We start from the raw sequence: 18,561 nt of genomic DNA on the forward strand, positions 1-18,561 counted from the left end.
TGATGTCCCTTGTGCTGTCTTAGATGACCCCACCCTTACATTGACGTGTTCTCATTACCATGACAAAGGTGGATAAAGGTGGAAAGATTTAATGTAATCCATGGACACCAGTGAAGATCACAAATCATTGAAGAAAAAAGGTTCAGAGCACCGTCTAGTGGGTCTAGATGACCCAACTCCCAATGTTAAAGTGCCTAGGATAGCACAAGGGTTACCTGAGCGACGCTTCTTCCTCTGCGTTGTCAGTGGCAAATACTGGTAAACACATAGTGTCCTAAAGTGGTTGTTGCTATTTCTTTTTTTAAATTGCATATAAGTTGCACCCCCACAATGGAGTTTTACGACCACAGAAAAAATTAAAAATAATAATATTACGAGATTTAAAGTTGTAAATTTAAGGTTGTAAATTTACAGTTTTTTTTATCGTAAATTTAACAGATTTAAAGTTGTACATTAACAGCTTTTGTGTAATTTTAAAAAAAAAGTCTTTGTAAACTGGCCCTAAAACTCCGTCGTACACCCCCGGCCAAACTATGGCAAAATAAAAAAAAACATAACTTAAACTCAGAAAAATATGGTATATAGGCCATAAGTAAACAATTCAGATAAAAAAATTATATTAAAAAAACAAAATATTTATAGAGCTCTGTTTGATCATTTTAGCTTTTGTGTAGTGCTTTTAGACAACCGCAGTTGTGATCTGGTACTTACTAAATTAATCTAAATTGATTTGGCCTTAATTAGATTAAATGGGTTACTGCACCTGCTTTTCCTGTTTGTCCGTTGGTACTTCGAGCTGTGGTGCTGTTTTCATACTGCTCCAGTGTAATCTGGTCCAGACTGGACTCCATGTATGCGTTACCTCCTCCACCAGCTGCAATCAGCAAAGGAACCAGCACACCATTCTCCCTCTGAAAATTGTACATTTAGAGGAACTGTCAGGTGAGTTTTACCACAGCTTCTTCTGAAATTTAAAATCATTTGAATTTCTCTGAGCTTTGAACTAAAAAGTGCAAAAGAAGAGTTTGGTTCAATGGTTCAGATGTGGCAGAGATTGGTGTTAAACTATAAAACACAGGATGATGTGGTCAGGTTCTTCAGAGCCATGAAAAGAAGTGCCTACAAAACTGTAGAAACCTCCTTTGTGAGACTTTTAATCTGAAATAAAACACTACACTTTCACAATAAAACACAGCTAAAACAATGCTCTTTGTTGCTCTTTTGTGGACCAGACCATTTTGTCTGCTGGGAAACACAGATCTAACAACATTGTATACCATGAAGAAAATCTATATGATGGCTTTTTTAAAAACCCGAAGGTTTTTCATATTAAAATTGGTTAAATAAAGTAATTACATTAAGCTGGGCGGCTGTGGTGCAGCGGTAGGGCGGTCGACCCATGATCGTAAGATTGCAGGTTCGATTCCCGCCTTACACGCCCATGTGTCGAAGTGTCCTTGGGCAAGACACTGAACCCCACCTTGCCTCTGGTGGGAGGTTGGCGCCAGTGTTTGGCAGCGGAGCCGCCGCCAGTGTGTGAATGTGTGTGTGAATGTGTGTGTGCATGGGTGAATGGGACTGTGACTGTAAAGCGCTTTGGGCCTTCGTAAGAAGGTAGAAAGCGTTATATAAGTATAAGTCATATACCATTTACAATCTAAAAGCCATAAATTAATTAGTTTAAGCAATTTCTTGGTGTTTTTTTCATCTGGGTAAGAATAACCTTTTTACAAAAATTTATTGGAAAAAGTCTGGATTTCATTGATAAATTTACACAATTGTGTATTTAAAATCAGTAGCAATGCAAAATATGTTTTCATAATCAAACTGAATCGCTGTTTGCATGAAGATTGGAAAAAATCCATTTGTAATCATAAATTTTTACTTAATTTACACTTAGGTTAATTGTTTGTCATATTTAAATCAGGAACCTGTCCCAAAAATAACACTGTTGGGACTGTAATAAATGAAATGCCATGCCATATCAAAAGCTTTAACCTTAATGAAAATATGTCAACTTTGACAAGTATTTTCAACAAATAAATGGAATGTGTCCATTTCTGTTTGCGAGACTACATTTTTGGATGAGCCTCGGATCTTCCACATAGCCTCTCGTCTCACCTTAAAGACGTAGGTGGCTCCTCCCCCACCCCCTCCTCCACCTGCCCACTCTGCGCCAGCATCCACCCTGAAGTGGTCTTCAATGACAGAAGACTCTCCCAGGCAGATCTTCTGGGTGAGGAGATTTCTCTGGTGAACCAGAAACGGAATGAAGCATAAGAAGAATAGAGTGTAGAATTTTTGTGAAAGATGTCTGGCATTGTGATTGCATCTGGGTCAATGATATGCCACTGTAAGGTCACAAAGGTCAGCCAATCACTGCAGCCTGTCTTTCCTGTTAATGGACTCACCCCCGGGCATGCATCTTCTCCTTGATGCCCCACCAAGATATAGAGTGTTTCTCCTTTCTCTAGAGGGAAACTGGCAGATATAAAAACTCCATGGTTGCGTTTGTTGTGGTTTTTGGCTCCTTTTCCTCCTGCAGCTCCATATGCGGAGATCCTATGGGAGATGATTGTAAATAAAGCTCAGGGATAGAAATGACGCCTGTGCTCCAAAGTACATCTCATGGTAGGTAGACACTCTGTACCGGTAATTCATTTTAGGAAGCAGCTGTGCGGACCATGTCTGTCATAAGACACAAATCAGAGCAGATAGTCACCTGTGATGTTGGAAACATTTCCTGTTAAAATAAATCTGGCTCATACTGGGCTCTTTATGTATAATTTATTTTATTCAACTTTCTATAAATCCTTTGAGATATTCAGCCACTGCTTCAGCTCATGTGGTGGATGTCAAAAAAACAGTCTAGACTCTCTCTGGGAAAAGAGTGCAAAATACAGGAAAAAATATACAACCTTTTTAAACAAAACAAACGTTTGCAGAGCAGAATGATCAAGCCTAGATTTTACAGTTTAAATAACCTATTTAGTTAAGGGGAAACAACTTTTATATCCTACATTAAGTCTGGCCAAATGTTAATGTTCATTGTTTGCATTAATTTTCTTATTTTTGTGGGGTCTTTAAAGTAAAACATATATATATATTTACCCATAAAATAAATCTAAAAATCTTTTTTAATATAAAGGAAAAAGTTGTATTTTCTGAATATATTTAATTCCACAGAAATTCTGTTTCATTCATTCCTGTATTTATAAATATAAACCAATATTTTGGATTGTAAAGTCAAGTAATCTATTTAGAAATTGCATTCAAGTGTCAGTTTTGTGCAAAAGGTTTATAGCGTTGTGATCACTAAAGTGCCAATCATTTAAAATCATGGAGGATAAATTAATAAATGGGATTTTTTGCCCAACCAGAATTATGTGACACCAATTATGTAATGGGTTGTGGCTCATGGGTTGTGCAAAAGACCACGGGACTTCAGTAGAGAGAAAAAGTCAAAATGACATAAAAAAAAACACCACAAATACATCCAACAGTGTTCACTGCTTTATTATTGTTGACCATCAATCTTATAGAGTCCAGATGGATGGCTACTACATAAATATACATATAAAAAAGGAGCCGCACAATCCGACTGTCACAGTAAAAAAAAGAAGGTGAAGTACAAGAAAACTTCAGTCCCGTTAGGCAAACTGATGACCTCACCAATAAAAGACTCTACCTCTTTGACCATAACAGATAATGAACAATCAAAAAACAAAAGCAGGAAAAGCCCCTTCCTGCTTGTCCAGTGTGAACACCGTGGGCTAAGTACGAGTTCAAGAACACGCATTTAGCGCATTTTGAACCCGCGTAACAAACCCAGTGTGTTTGTAGCTTTAGTTTTACCATAATGTTATGGGTTTAATCTTTAAAACTATATTTGTCGGAAATTCACTTTTGTGCCGCCAAAATCAATTTAATGCATCATTATGTGTTTTTTTAAAAAGCCTTTACAGATGACTTGAATTTTTGATAAATTACTCTTCTCATGCTACTGTTTGCTCTTAAGATGAGCCCATTGGTAGTTTCTCAGTTGTCTTGCACGGTAAAAAGTTTTGCATAACTTTACTTTCTGAATCATTTCAATTTACAATCCCTGCCACTTAAAAGTGAAAAAAACTAGATAAAGATTCCTTGGAATTCACTTACAGATACCGGTTAGTGTCTGGGACCTTCCACATCTGGACTCCTTTCAAAGAACCTTCTTTCCCGACGGAAACGCTGACATTTTTGTTCCTGTAGGTGCTGTCACATTGAGCTTGAGTCGGGCCATGAGGTCCACTGGCACCGCATGAGTTAAACCACCACGTCATCAGAGAAACTTCTGAAAAAAACAGAGGAAGAAACAAAACATATCCAGCGTGAAAGAAACATTTTAAAGTGGTGTGGTGTTTTCTTTTAACTCTTTCCAAAATTACACAAGTACTTAAAAAATAATCTTAAAGTCAAAGTCCTATTTCACCCCAATACTGAGAAGAATTTTACAACAAAATAAAAAGTAAAAACCAAGGTCTTTAGCTGTAATTTTGTTTAAATTAATTTGTAGTACTAAAATATTTAATAATTTCTCATCTTGATTAGCTGGGATGGATTAAGGAGGAGGTATAAAGTAGGAATAAGATGGATTAAACACATTTTACTATCTTTTTTAAACTAAATGGCTTGTAAAAACTAATTGATGAACTAAAACAAAACAAGAGCTTTTTCTATGGTGCAGGTGATGAAAAAAGTCAAACATACAGTTTTTTTTTTTACTTATTTTGGTTGAAATACTTCAAGTGACCTGAGACTGATGGTTCTGGAAGAGGAGTCAAGAAATCCAAATCAGTCATTTGCAGCAGAGAGTTTAGATCTATGGAAAAGGAAAACAAATGTGATCAAGATATTCAGAAAAGGTAAATCAATAAGGATGAGAACAACCACCGAAGATGATGGAAAACATTTCTGACAAAGAAAGAAAACGTCTTTAAGTGTTTTAGTTTTTGTCTTTTGTTTTTGCACAAAAACACAGGAATGTGGCCATCTAGTAGATAGAAAATCGTTTGTGTGATGCTTCCTGAGACCAAAAAACATATATATCTATATATATATATATAGATATCTATATATATAGATATCTATATATATCTATATATATATAGAGAGAGAGTCTCTCAAAATAATAGTTTTTCTTTTTATAGAATTATTTGTTTGCTCTCTAAAACAGTTTATAGCCACTTCCAAAACAAAGAGTGTGGAACAAAAATCCTGCTTTTTTTTTCTTTTTCTCCGTTTTGGGTCACCTTTGCTGAAACAGGCTGCTCCAACTGCAATATTATCAAGAGCAACATCAGCACTGGAGCCTTGTTTCCACTCAGCTGTCACCTTAATATGGAACCTGGAGGGAAGACAGACATCTTTCATTTGTCTTTTGTACATAAACATACCGCCGCCATAGGGAGGTCTTTAGGTTCAGTTTGATCTTGAAAGACAAAACTCTTGTTTTTTTTCAAGTATTTTCACTGCCTCCTTGGAAGGACTCTCGGCTTGTGCAGTTTATTTGACAGTGATAAAGAATCAGTGTGAATGACAAGATCAGAACATGGTTTGAACATCTCCACATCTTCCAAAGCTACAAACAGCAGTAATTCAAGTAGAAAAGCGCTTATAACCACATGGAAAAATAGTTTTCAAAAACAATCAATGAAGCTGAAACAAAAAATGCCGTGTGTGCATACCTCATCTGTAAAAAAAGAGTATTTAGCTGCACCAATATTTTGTTAAAAGTGCCTCACAGATATTTTCTCTACACTTTTGTCCTTGTTATTCTAAATTTTGCCTCCATTTGTAACTTAACAATTGTTTAGCTTGTGCTTTAAACTCAAACTCAATATAGCGCCTTTCATTTCAGTTAAAAACACAAAGCGCTTCACATAAAAGCAGATAAAACAGTCATAAAAACCGAAGATTGTTAAAAACAGCAAACAAAGGGCAATCACACAAAGATGGGACCCCTCCCTCACCCCCCAACCCCCCCACCCACACCCCACCTACCCAGTTCCCCCCGTAGAACCCTGAACAGAACCAAAGAACTGCAGCTTAAAGAAGGTCTGGCTTGGTACTGCTGCGAGGAAACGATATGATGGGGATCCATTTATTCCAAGGCCCAGCCCGACCACAGGGGTCAGTACCACAGCGCCCGCCCAGCACAGAGCAGCCCAGGGCCCACTCCATGGCTATTAGACCACAGAGCGGGACCCCCGCCCGCCCAACGAGAACGGGCACTGCAGCAATAGTACCCCCTACAGGTCAAGCCGGTGGTGCCCCAGAAAAGTGGATCCCCAAGTTTAAATACACTTGAATATTGTTATCTAATCATTAATCTTTAATAGGGTTAAATGATTCTGCTACACATTATGGTTGCTGCATTCTAGTCATTGGCAGAGTGCGCGTTCTGGCGTGTGCAGATGATGCTTAACTGCCCGGAGGACGGCCACACAAACTACGCTCTAATTGTCTAATTTTCCTCATTTTAAAGAGTCAGGCTGCACGCAAGGGGCACACAAGGAGCGCGCACTTATCACTTACAGCACTAACGGGCCTCTTGCACAATGTGCAGGGATTGGGGCCATTGAAAAAATAAACCTATATGAAGTGCCTGTGTGTCACCAACTTCACACTTACAAATTGTTGAGTATTTACTATGACCACTCGCCCACAGCGTGCCCGTAGACAAAAATGTGAATGAACATAATTGCTCTATGGGCTCACAGATCTTTAAATTTCCTTAGTCGTGACTAAGGCTCAAGTTAAAAAGATTTTTCCTTGAATTACATTTAAAAATCTCCACAGATGAGAAAAGGCTCAGAATATCCAGGACTTTGATCTTGTACACAAAAGTCTCGTTTGGCAACATACCCATGTTGAAGGTCGGTTAGCTCCAGAGCAACAACTTCCCAGTCGTCCGTCCACTGGCCATGTCTCTCCCAGATTAGTAGTGCCGTGTCGGTTCCATGTTCCTCTATGGCCACTTGTAGAAAACCATTAAAAAGTCCATATATGTAGAGGGAGAAACGCATCTACAAAAAACAGAGGCTGAAAAATCTCAGTTTCCCAGAGTTTGTGAAACATCAAAAATGTTGCACACACTTGAGTGCACAATGGGACGTTTGTATTTTGCACATAGCTTACCTGGCAACCGGTTGTAGAGATCGGACGTGGGAAAGAGGAGCTCTGAATGGCAGCCTTTCGTAAAGAATTACTCTGTCCAACCTGCAAAAATAAAAAGTACCCTGGGGGTGCACAAAAATGTTACAGAACAACATTCAGTAGACAATAACACATACAACTAGAGCTAGAGTCAACTACAATGTAATACATGTTGGTTGACACAACCTGCAAGGATCTACCCTGAACAATCAAATCAGTGCTTACATTTTTAGCTTCTTCATTTCATTTTTTACCATTTTCTTTGCTAAAACAAGTCAAATCCATTGCTTTTGCCTTTTTCTGTAACCCATGAAATCGATTCCATTGTTCCACATGCTTAGCCCCAAACCAGCTATAAACCAACAACCCAGAAGCATAAACATTTGGCCTTTCTGAGTCCAGATCTATTGTGCAGCTTCATTTAAACAAATCCTTCTGCTCCTTTGAATCCATTTTATGTGGTTTTATAGGTCTCCAGGGGTCCATAAACAATAGTTTACAGCAAAAAACAAAAAATATACTCTTTAGGAAATGTAGGTTTTTGAATAGAAATTAAGTTTTATACTTGGTACAATATGTTTTTGTTTAGTTGCAAAAGACATAACCAAGAAGAGGCAGCAAGAAGTAAAATGCAGCTGTGGTTTACATGGAGTCACTTAAACAGACCCACCTGGAGTGCGCTGCAGAGTGATGCCCTGCATGTTTTCCTTGTGGAGGAGCTCATTTCCAGCGATCCTCCTCCAGCCTGAGTGCTGGCTGATTGCAGACCAACCGCATAAATCCCAGTCAAACGAACAGTATGAGCCAAACGGTAAACCATCTGAGAGGAAAGCAGATTAATATGATAATATACTGAGTATTCCAGAGATGCTAAAAAGCCAGTCTTTTGCATACTGTAGCTCCTAAAAGGTTTTAATACAGAATCTATTTGCATTGGATTCCCACAGTAAACTGTAAACTACACTGTGACATTATTTCACATCTGCAGATGGGAGTGGCAGGTAGAAGAGTGATCATATTTAGCTCCCACAGGGGGCTGCGGATCAAAAACAGTTTGCTGGGGTCAACGTTTTTAGTATAGATTCAAACTGTTTACCCTTTTTTATTTGTCTGTTTTAGCACCGCAGGAATCCAAGAGTTATAATGTTTAAAAAAATGTGGATTTTGCGGTCAAAAGAGACTCTGAATCTCTTGATTAAAGTCGAATTTTTATAAATTTCTGATCTCTGGCATCTGCCAAATGTCGACATATATTAGCCGAAGCCATAATGCCCTTTAAAAATGTCTTCGTTACATAGAACTTCTGCCACTTTTTGGAGTAATGATTAATTATTAAGTGTGGAAATGTAACCCTTCATTGATGTTTATGTCCATCAGATTTATATGGATGGCTTTAAAAGATGCAAATAGATAGAATCAATTACAGGTGATTTTTTTCTTAACACAAAAAGGCAAGTTTTACTTGACTTAAGTAAAAGTAAATCTAATTCTTTGGGTACCAAATCTGTTTCCAAATAAGTTCTTGACATTACATCTATTTTGTTGCATAAAACCACAATAGACACATCTTATTGCCTTTTTGTTTAATGGAAAGTCTAAAAGCTGAAAAAATGTTGCATTTTTGTTCAATTTTCTAGTTCAATGTGTTTTTTAAAATTTATTTTGATACACCAGCATTTGATTTCTCCAGTTCACAATCACAAAAAAGAGAGAGAATATAAAAGAATATTTTAAAAAACATGGATGTGAATGGGGAGGTGTCCAATTGCTGAGATGTTCCCAGAATTAGGAGTGGTTTTTGGATGATCTGAAAACAGGCTGACAGCTGAAGGTCTCAGTGAACATAGCCAGGAAGAATTGACACATTCAGAGGTCATCTGGACTACACATGTAAAAACAAACTACAGCTAATTTGGCAGGAATTCTACACGTTGTTATGAATGTTTAACTCTGTTTAATAAGCTCTGCAGATGACAGCCGCATGGCATACTCAAACCAGAGCTATAACGGCATTTATCTGGAAAAAAAAAGTCCTTATTTTGATGAAACCGGACGAGAAAGGCTCCCACAAGAAAACTTGGACAGTTATGACTCATTCCTTGAGCCAAATGTGAACTGAAGCACTTAAAGCTGTCCACGTGGAATTGGATCCTGCTGGACACATGTTCGAACATAAAAAAAAAACAAAAACTTTTCTCAGTAAAGCAAAACATTAATTTCGCTGCTAAGCTTTCAGAGATCAAATTCACATCCGTGAAACTAGGGAAAGTGGAAAAACTCATCTAGAAAATTAGAATTTTTCTATAACTTATAGTGCTAATAAGAGGGGATTTCCTACTCAGAAGATTGCCCCAGAAATCCCTTTGACCTTAAGACGTCAAGGACTGTAAATAGCTCCGACAACATTAATTTCATTACTGCTTGAGGCAGAGCCTTTTGATTCTTGGTGAGGTGAAGTGGTTCCTTTGTACCACATTCATTGATGTTTCTAAAGAAAAGTCTGCCGTACCTTAGTGCTGAATAGCAGAAAATGATTATTTTTATTATGTGAAAGCATGTTTTTATGCATTACACTAATGAGTTAAAATAACTACGATCTCATAGCTTCAAAATGTCAGTATTTTTTCAGATGATGTATAAAATAATTCCATAGTGTTTTGAAGTAAAGACAGAGACAGATGGAGCACTATGTGGTTAGAGCATTAGCGATTCACTGTGCATTCCAATGTTGTAAAGCTAATGCAAACATTCCACAGCTTGCCAAAATAAAAAAAGTGCACTCTAGATTTATAAGTGCTGTTATGTCTTCAATAACTGTCGCACAAACTGAAACAAAAAAAAATCACATTTATCATTCCAAGTTTTTGTCAAGTCAGATCCTGTTCAGATCATCCATCAGGACTTTTATTAAGAAAAACCAAAATCTCACCACAAATGAAACCTTCGTCCTCTCCAAGGGGACAGTCCGTGTGGAAGTTGCACACTTTGCTCTGGTTGATGCAGCTGCCCGAGTTTTCACAGTGGAAGGATTCTCCACACGCTGGATGCAGGTCCTCGTCCTCATCATCTGCATCGCAGAAACCACAACAGTCGGATTTTCAAACAAGCAAATGAACAGTTTGATGTGTAGCTAAAGTTGAACAAACTCTTCAGGTATTTTTGGGGTAATATTTTGGAAAGCAAAAAATGAAGTGCTTATCCAGATTTGGCAATAATATGGCAGTTTGGTAAATTTTAGGAACTGATCATCAAAACCTCATAGGAATGTCTTCAAAGCAACACATGGTCAACTCGTTTAAGATAAAAATATTAAGTATGTCGATTCTTGTTGCACAATCAGAACTGGACTAATTTATTTTTATTCTTATTTATTTATGGGTTTGTTTATTTATTTTCTGGTGATGCTTAAAAGATGCTCAATGAATCAGTCTCTCTATTGTACCTGTACATGTTTCTGCTGTGGTATTTTGCAGCTTAAACTGAAACCCACTTGTGTATGAACCATAAACAATCTAATAGGTCTGTAAGTAGAAGAATTTTTTGTGTGTCTTGTTTTAGCTTGTAGAGCTATTAGAGCCAACATGTCAGAAAAACAAAGAAAGATGACTTGAAAGAAGGATGGCTCTATGCAGGAAAGGCTAATGGATATTGATTTCTGTTTTACAACTTTTGGTCTGAACTATATAATGTGATCATATAAGTGGTTATAAAAGGACGTGCAACATGTCAAAATCATAGTGAGTTGAAACAATCACCTCACACAGCTATCCTCTATTTAAAGGGTTTGTATCATGCAAAATGTACTTTTTTGAGCTTTTAAGTGTATTTTTACTGTCAATTTCTCCCCCAAGGCAGTATTTTGCTCCAACGTTTTCATTTTATATGCACAATATGCTCATCCATCTTTGCAAAAGTTCGGATGTTGTTTGTTTTCATGGGCAAAACTCTGACACGCCGACTCTAGGTTGACATCATGAAATGGGCGAGACCCACAAGGAGTGAAAGGCGGTGCGCCTCCGAGATTTAGTCGTCTTACTTCTGGCTAGAAAAATTAGCTTGTGAAAATTATATTTCATTTTTTAAAAGTGTTCTATAGTGTTCCATATGTAATATATTATCATATATATGGATATTTTTTAATCTGAAAGGCTTAAGAAAATGAAATAGGCTCTTTAAAGATTTATGGTTGAATCAAACTTTTATATTTTTGCAGAAGAAATCTCCACCTGATTCACAGTGTATGAAGTCCAGAGAGTCCAAAGCCACCATCCTCTCCTCAGGCACACAGGAAGTGTAGAGCAGGGTCACCTGAAAGGGCTCATTCATCTGACCGATCACAGCTTCAAGAACCTGCCACTCAGGCCTGGATTCAACAGTGAAGCGAAAAATAACATGAAAAACTTAACATAAAGTATATTATAACACGCTACTCAGGAAGATTTTAAAAATATTACTTTTGATACCAATTTTTTTTTTTTTTAACAGGCAATCAGAATGATTAAATACTCTGGCAAGAACTGTCTGTTGTCTCTAAGCAAGAACAGACTCAAAAAGCCCCCACACCTTTACGGTATAAAAATAAACATTGTGATAATCTATTATAGACAAGAATAAAACCCTTCATCTGAACCTGTCATATTTTAATACACGTTGTCCAGCACAAGTCTTCCTTTTCTGATGTCATCACAATGCTGACAAATAAAGGCCAACATGCCAAACAGCAGATTTATCGTTCTTTCTGCAGACTCAAAAACAAGATATTCATGCCAATATGTTTCATTTCATACAACAACATACCGCACTCAATGTAATCGGGTCTCAATTATAATTTGTTAGTTAAAAAATATTGCTAAATTCAACCTGATCGTTCTGTTTAAATAAAGTTTTAGTGAGAAATAAAAACAACAGTATTGCTTTTTATTTAGAACACTAACTTCTTATTTTAAGTTGCCTGACAGAAGTACTTAATGCAGGAATATGTTTCCTTCTTCAGAAGGTTGCAGGTTTGAAGGCCAGCTTATAGACGACTGTCAGTGTGTGCCCCTATAATGAAATGGCAACATCTATTACTGTCCAGAGACTAATAAAGGGAAAGTACAGACCTATTGCACATGCACATCCATCTCTATTCTGTCCTCACCAATTAGATATGACTTCATCTCTGGATCGCATCCAGAGACAACCATGTTTTCAGCTACAGAAAGCTGCAACACCGCTATGGATCAATGAAGAAACACCATATCCTGAACAATACTCCAGAGACCTCTGTTCCCTGGTGCCCTTGCTCTGTCTGCTGGCTTCTTAACCTTCACTTTTAGTAGATTGTGGGTTTTTTAATCTTACAAAGTATACAAAACCCAGGAAACGACCCAACAGGCCAACATGATGTCTGACATGTATTGTTAAATGCCAATAAGTGAATATCTATTCTGTGCACATACTGTAGCAGAGTGTATTTGCTGACCTGCGGTCATCCCGTCTCCTGTGGCTGAATGTCTCAGAGCGATTTGGTAAATCGGACATAATTGGCTTGATCAGGATTGTCAGGTTCCCTTGCGTTGGTTGCGTGTCACACAGCGCCACCTGCAAGATGCACTGTCTGTTGCTTCCAGGTAAGACAGGACTGGTTAGGTGGTATTGACATCTACCAGTGGGACCCGCTTCTGATGTGGTGCTTAGAAGAAGAAAGTTTCCTAAATAAACCAAAGTGGAAAAGTCACTTCCAATGGAAACATTAAGCACCTTGCAACATGTGTCTCTGATCCTAACTCTTACCATCAGACGTCCCCACAGAGTGGTCGGTTGGAGGGATTTTCCTTAATTTGGCTCCCTGTAGTAGCTGTGGTGACACCACGGACCAGTCGGTGTGATTGAGGTTGTAGGACAAAGTCCAGAGGCACAAAGATTCAAAATCACAGGAGGTAACTGGGGGAAAAAAAACATCAAGTTGTGCGCTGTAATAAAAAAACAAGGAGTAGAACACTTCTAATAAATGCAAACTTTGGATTTTTTAATATGTGTGAACAGAACTAAACCAGATAGTTTTTTATTTCACTGTTGATTGGGTCAACTCCCACATGTGAGAAAGCTGGAACAAGGATGAAGTCATTGAGTCAGAGGGGACCGTGTTTTCTATTGTCAATGCAGTTGCAGAGACAGAAACTCAAGTTTTGGGAGGTCATGAAGCAGGACTATCGATCCCCTAAAAGAAAAATCCTGGCAAACCTTCCAGCAACTCAGGAGGGGAGAGACGTTTGAGTCAATGCATCCCATAGTGCAGGTTGTGAGCTGTTGACATTTACTGAGATCAATGTCAAAAGGTGGAAGGGAAACCAATTCAAAGGATTCAAGGGGGTTTATTGTCATCTGTACAGTAAGGAAAACGGTTTCCCTGTTATATGAGATTGCTGTTCCCTCTGAATGGCACAAAGATTAAAGGTTGAATAAAATGAAAGATAGGGTAGGATATTTTCAGGATTCCTGAAACATTCACACCAATTATAAAATATAACTTTGCATCAGTAAATTACTAAACCTATATACAAATCAGCTGTTGACTAGTAAGGTGTAAGAGCAGTGATAATGAATAATGAGTATGTGCAAAGGTGCTGTTTGTTGTTACAGACGTCTATCAGCTGTTAAGAAGTCTGATAGTAGGGACAGAAAGAGTTCCAAATTCTTTTAGTCCTGCAGTTCACACTCCTGAGACAATAATAAAAAAGTTCCCCTGATTTTATTCTGACCTGCTTTGTGCTGAGGCAGCAAAAGCTTGGGGACCTAAGAGTGAATCAGTTGAATCCCTTAGGCTGAAGTCACAGAGATAGTCAAAAAGCTCCTTGATGGTAAGACACAGAGGGTGGAGAAGACTGGTTCGAGTACCTCAAGTCTCTGAATGAAAAATTGTTGAAATGTCTTGTGGCATTCAAGGACAATGCTTCAGGATTAGCAGTCTTCTTTGGGGACTACAGGACGTTGTTTCTGCTTTTTGTAGAGGATGTTGTTCTGTTGGCTTCATTGAACCTTCAGTGTCCACAGGCTAGTGTTAATCTATTTTAGAGTCTAGTTGACAGGCGAGGGAAGGATGGAGGATGAGATTGACAAGTGGATTAATAATGCAGTAATGCAGTCACTGTGTTGACCCCTTTGTAATGAAGGAGGAACTTAGCCAAAAGACAAAGCTTTCAATTTACTAGTCAATATGTTCCCAACTAGATACATGCGGCATTTCATGCCCAGATTAACAGTGACACTGAAGTCATGAATAAAAAAAAAGTAGTTCCAGTATTGACCATCTAGCTTCTTTCCTTCAAGCTGCATTCACACTGAACCCAATTCGCAAGGCAGCCGGTTTGAATGTTAAGTCTTAGGTCCTGCGGCATGATTTGAGCGACGGGCAGGATTTGGGTGGCCTGCCACGGTGAGAGTTAAAAAAAATCTGAACATGTCACGTCAACCAGGGGCTCAACTTTGGGCATGTGACATGTGACGAAAAAACACATCCAATCGGGTATAGTGAATTTTATTTGTGTTTATATTTTTTCCCTCACAGGTCAATGCACGACAGCAAGCCTTTAAACCTTTAGGTAAGTAGGTACCATAACCATTCGGCCTGCAACAACCGTTCAGGGTCCTTCGACTAGTGCTGACGTCACATTATGTGATTGGCTGTCCCTTGGTCCGATGACGTATCAGATAGTGATTGGTCTGGACAAATTATGAAACTACCATAGATATTGTAGATATTAAGCGGTCGGTTGTAATCAAACAGAGCTCCGACATGGAGCAAGATTATCTTCTAAACGGGCTTTTATCATTGTTATGATTATTATTAGGTGCATTTGCAGCCGAACGTACTGCGTTCTGAACACTTCTCCGGACCGCACACTATAACAAATAACAAAGCACCTTCCCTGTCTGCAAACATGAAGCTACGAGACTCTAGATGCTCTGATCAGATCCATGGTTCGCTTGTGTGGAGCAGCAGGTTCATTCTAACAGCCGCAGATCTTTTTACAAAGTGGGTTGTGACAAAATCTCTATAAACACTACAAAAAATAATGTCAGACACAACTTATGAGGGAAAAGAACTTTGGGTTACAAAAGGAAACGTGAAATGAAAATGTGTTGAGCCCGAGCAGATCTCCACGCTACGTAGTTTGTCCAAGTGGTGCAACCGTAGTGTGACGTTATCCCCAGTCGAAAGGACCCGAACGGTTATTGCAGGCTGAATGGTTATGGTACCCACAACGGAAAAACCACGGAAGTGGCCATCCAGACGCAGCTCTTGCTGCGGGCGTGAAGATCACTGCACAGGGAGAATCTCTGAACTCTGATCTCCTGATAACCTGATCTCTAAACATCATCTGTGTCTTCCATGCAATGTAGAAGAGATGAACACAGGCGACGCTCCATACAGCGATCAGGCAAAAAACATCAGCTGGCCGACGCAAATTTGCATCGCGAATCGCGTTGGGTGTGAGCACAGCTTAAGGTTGCACATTGGCTTCACTACTCACTATATTGTGCATTTGCTATTATGTAGTGCAGATTTGTAGAAATCACCTAAAAGTCTCTGTAAAAAAAACAGTGTGGATCAACGCTCAGTAGATTGGGGAGTAGAAACCATAATGCATTGAGTTTGAACAATTATTGCAAAAAAAACATTTATTGCAATGTTTTTCATAATAAACCATCAGATGACACAGTGCATTCATACATAGTCATAGAAAAAGTTTGTATTCATTAGGTTTATTAGCATTAGCACATTCATTAGCATGGTGTCCAAATTACTTTTAAGATCCCGGGAACCACATAGTCCCGCACTATATCGTTTTTCAGTAGTTAGGGTGTATGGAGGAAATTCGGACATAGGCTGTCCTTGATCACAAATTCAATTCAATTCAATTTTATTTATATAGTCCAATATTTAAAACAATAGTCATCTCAATGGGATTCATACCGGTAATTGTGCAATAAACATGACTCATAAAGAACATAAAGTCATTGAATTCAATAGGGAATTCAAGCGAATGACAAAGGTGTAATTTGCTTGTGCAGCTCTTGATTGGAGAATTGCAGATGTAAATTAAATTAAGCTAACCCATTAACAATGCATTAAATGGCAACATCTATTTTTAAAATAGTGGATTAATAAAGTAAGAAAATAATTCAAGTTGGTATCAATGGGGCGGCCCTGGTGCAGTGGCAGGGCAGTCAACCCATGATCGTAATATTGCAGGTTCAATTCCCGCCTTGCACGCCCATGTATCGAGGTGTCCTTGGGCAAGACACTAAACCCCACCTTGCCTCTGGTGGGATGTTGGAGCCAGTGTTCAGCAGCGGAGCCGCCATCAGTGTGTGAATGTGTGTGTGCGTAGGTGAATGGGACTGTGACTCTAACGAGCTTTGGGCCTTCGAAAGAGGGTAGAAAGTGCTAAATAAGTATACGCCATTCGATCTGTTAAAAGATCACAACAGGAAGTGACCGCTACCCCACAGAGACCCACAATGGTAACTCTTATTTAAATAACAGCTACAATGTCAAAAATGAACATTATTTTTGTCACTGTTCATATTCTTTTGTCAAAAGCAAATAAAATCTAATGTTTCCCAGTTATTCTGTTTATTATAAGTCTTTACCAAACATTTGCTAAAGCTGATCCCCTCACTTTGAGCTTATTTCTGAACGTATCCTGTGTCACGTACAAGGGGAAAAAACTGTGACCAAGTTCTATGACGTTATAAAAAAGTATTGAATATTTCTATTTCAATCTGAACATGTATGGTTAAGGATGAATATTATAAATAAGTGTATGATTAAATTAAAGGAAAACGTTTTTAAAAAGCCTCATCTTTTCACTTTAAATCATTTTTACACAGTGTACCCCTCATAAAAATCATTAATTTGGCACATGGGTTTTAATTTTTGGCTAAATTAAATTCAAAGTTAACATCTGTTAAATAGCCAAACAGAAAGAGTCTTTGTAAAAGTTGAGCAATGAGAGTATGAGGGGGATGAGGACTGATTAACAAGAATGAAAGGCATCATGTGATTACTGAAAAGGAAACAGCCAATATAGCAGACAGCCAGAGAAATATTTCTGGGTAAAATGTGTTCACATATGAGGCCAATCCCTATTTGGTGGTTTTATTGAAAGCCAATTTCACTACTGTTAGTTAGCTAAAAATAACAGATGTTTTCTACAAAACTATTTTGTTTTTAGCACATCTAATCGAGGATTATTAAAATATTATTATTTTGTCATTACTGCAAACAATTTATGCAGTTTAGATTCAATAAAAAGAATCTTAGAACAAGCTCTTACTTTGTCTGTCATCTTCTGTAGTAGAGTCAAACAGCTGATCGGAGAAATCCTCCTGGAACGTGTCAGACGAGACGGGGAAGGTGCTCCTTACTGCAGAGAAGATGTGTGAAGGTCATCATACGGTAATTCTCACCTTTTATTGCCTTCACACACTATTTTTACAGATCTATACCAGAGCTGCACACATTTGAAATGAGTTCTATTCTTAGAAAATATACATAAAATATACACTTCCTTAATTTATCCCACAGCTTGATTTATTTCAATGGTCTAATCTTAATAATATTTGTGTACGTTCAAAGGGGTGTTTTATCCAAGTTTATCTTCATTTTTGTTCCATTGTGTCGCTTTTAAGGAACATTTGGTATGGCTGTTGCACAAAAGACTTCTCAACAAAGACTTGTCTGAAGCTGTTGGAGGTCTCCTTTCTACAAATCAGGTTTTCCAATGTTAAATTAATACAAAAAAAAACAAATAACTTCAGAATTCTCAGTGCAGCTTTTATCATGTTGATTGGTTAAGGTTATAATGATCTTAGTCACTTGGGTTTCGCTATTTTCTTGTACATCTACTGTATTAATTACCGCTGTCGTAGCTCACTATTGGTTCATTTCAGTGTAGAATCTGCTTTGGGAAGCATCAGTTCATCAGTAGTTGTCTGTGTAAGTCCTGCGTGAGTATTTGATGGATTTCTTCTGTGATAATCTCTATGTTGATTTGCAATCAAACCTGAAGTTTTGACAAAAGTTAAAGGTGTTAATGTAAAGTATTAAAATAGCAGATTTTCTATTCTGAAAAATACCAGAATTTGACCTGAGGATAAAAAAAGAAGTCAATTCAGGCTGAAATGAAATAAAATAAAGCCTACACTTTATGGATTAAACAACAGCAAAACTGTGAACTCCTGGTATACTTATATATTAGCCACCAAAAACATATTTCAAATAAGTTAACTTTTTGGTTTTAGTCCTCTCGCATGCAGCTTCTTTTCTGGAACATCACATTTAATTTTTGATATTAAAGCTTTTCTTTATGAAAA

The 18,561-nt window shown here is 37.9% G+C and overlaps 1 protein-coding gene across 2 annotated transcripts in view; it reads right to left on the bottom strand.

The window, feature by feature from the left end:
• Window positions 1-18,561, bottom strand: part of ltk (leukocyte receptor tyrosine kinase) — an 85,129-nt gene that overhangs the window by 31,394 nt on the left and 35,174 nt on the right. For both annotated transcript variants that reach the window (XM_078940308.1, XM_023951854.2), the window contains exons 2-15: window positions 17,523-17,612; window positions 12,973-13,122; window positions 12,662-12,890; window positions 11,424-11,560; window positions 10,127-10,264; window positions 7,868-8,017; window positions 7,180-7,280; window positions 6,907-7,067; window positions 5,292-5,386; window positions 4,793-4,861; window positions 4,159-4,333; window positions 2,412-2,562; window positions 2,122-2,250; window positions 764-911 (exon numbers count right to left, since the gene is read on the bottom strand). In XM_078940308.1, coding sequence (XP_078796434.1) covers window positions 764-911; window positions 2,122-2,250; window positions 2,412-2,562; window positions 4,159-4,333; window positions 4,793-4,861; window positions 5,292-5,386; window positions 6,907-7,067; window positions 7,180-7,280; window positions 7,868-8,017; window positions 10,127-10,264; window positions 11,424-11,560; window positions 12,662-12,720 — 1,513 coding nt within the window. In that variant the 5' untranslated portion in view covers window positions 12,721-12,890; window positions 12,973-13,122; window positions 17,523-17,612. The remainder of the gene's footprint in view (window positions 1-763; window positions 912-2,121; window positions 2,251-2,411; window positions 2,563-4,158; window positions 4,334-4,792; window positions 4,862-5,291; window positions 5,387-6,906; window positions 7,068-7,179; window positions 7,281-7,867; window positions 8,018-10,126; window positions 10,265-11,423; window positions 11,561-12,661; window positions 12,891-12,972; window positions 13,123-17,522; window positions 17,613-18,561) is intronic.

The sequence above is a fragment of the Oryzias latipes genome, chromosome 22 (assembly GCF_053564925.1).
Source record: "Oryzias latipes strain Hd-rR chromosome 22, Olatipes_Hd-rR_3.1".
Lineage (NCBI taxonomy): Eukaryota > Metazoa > Chordata > Actinopteri > Beloniformes > Adrianichthyidae > Oryzias > Oryzias latipes.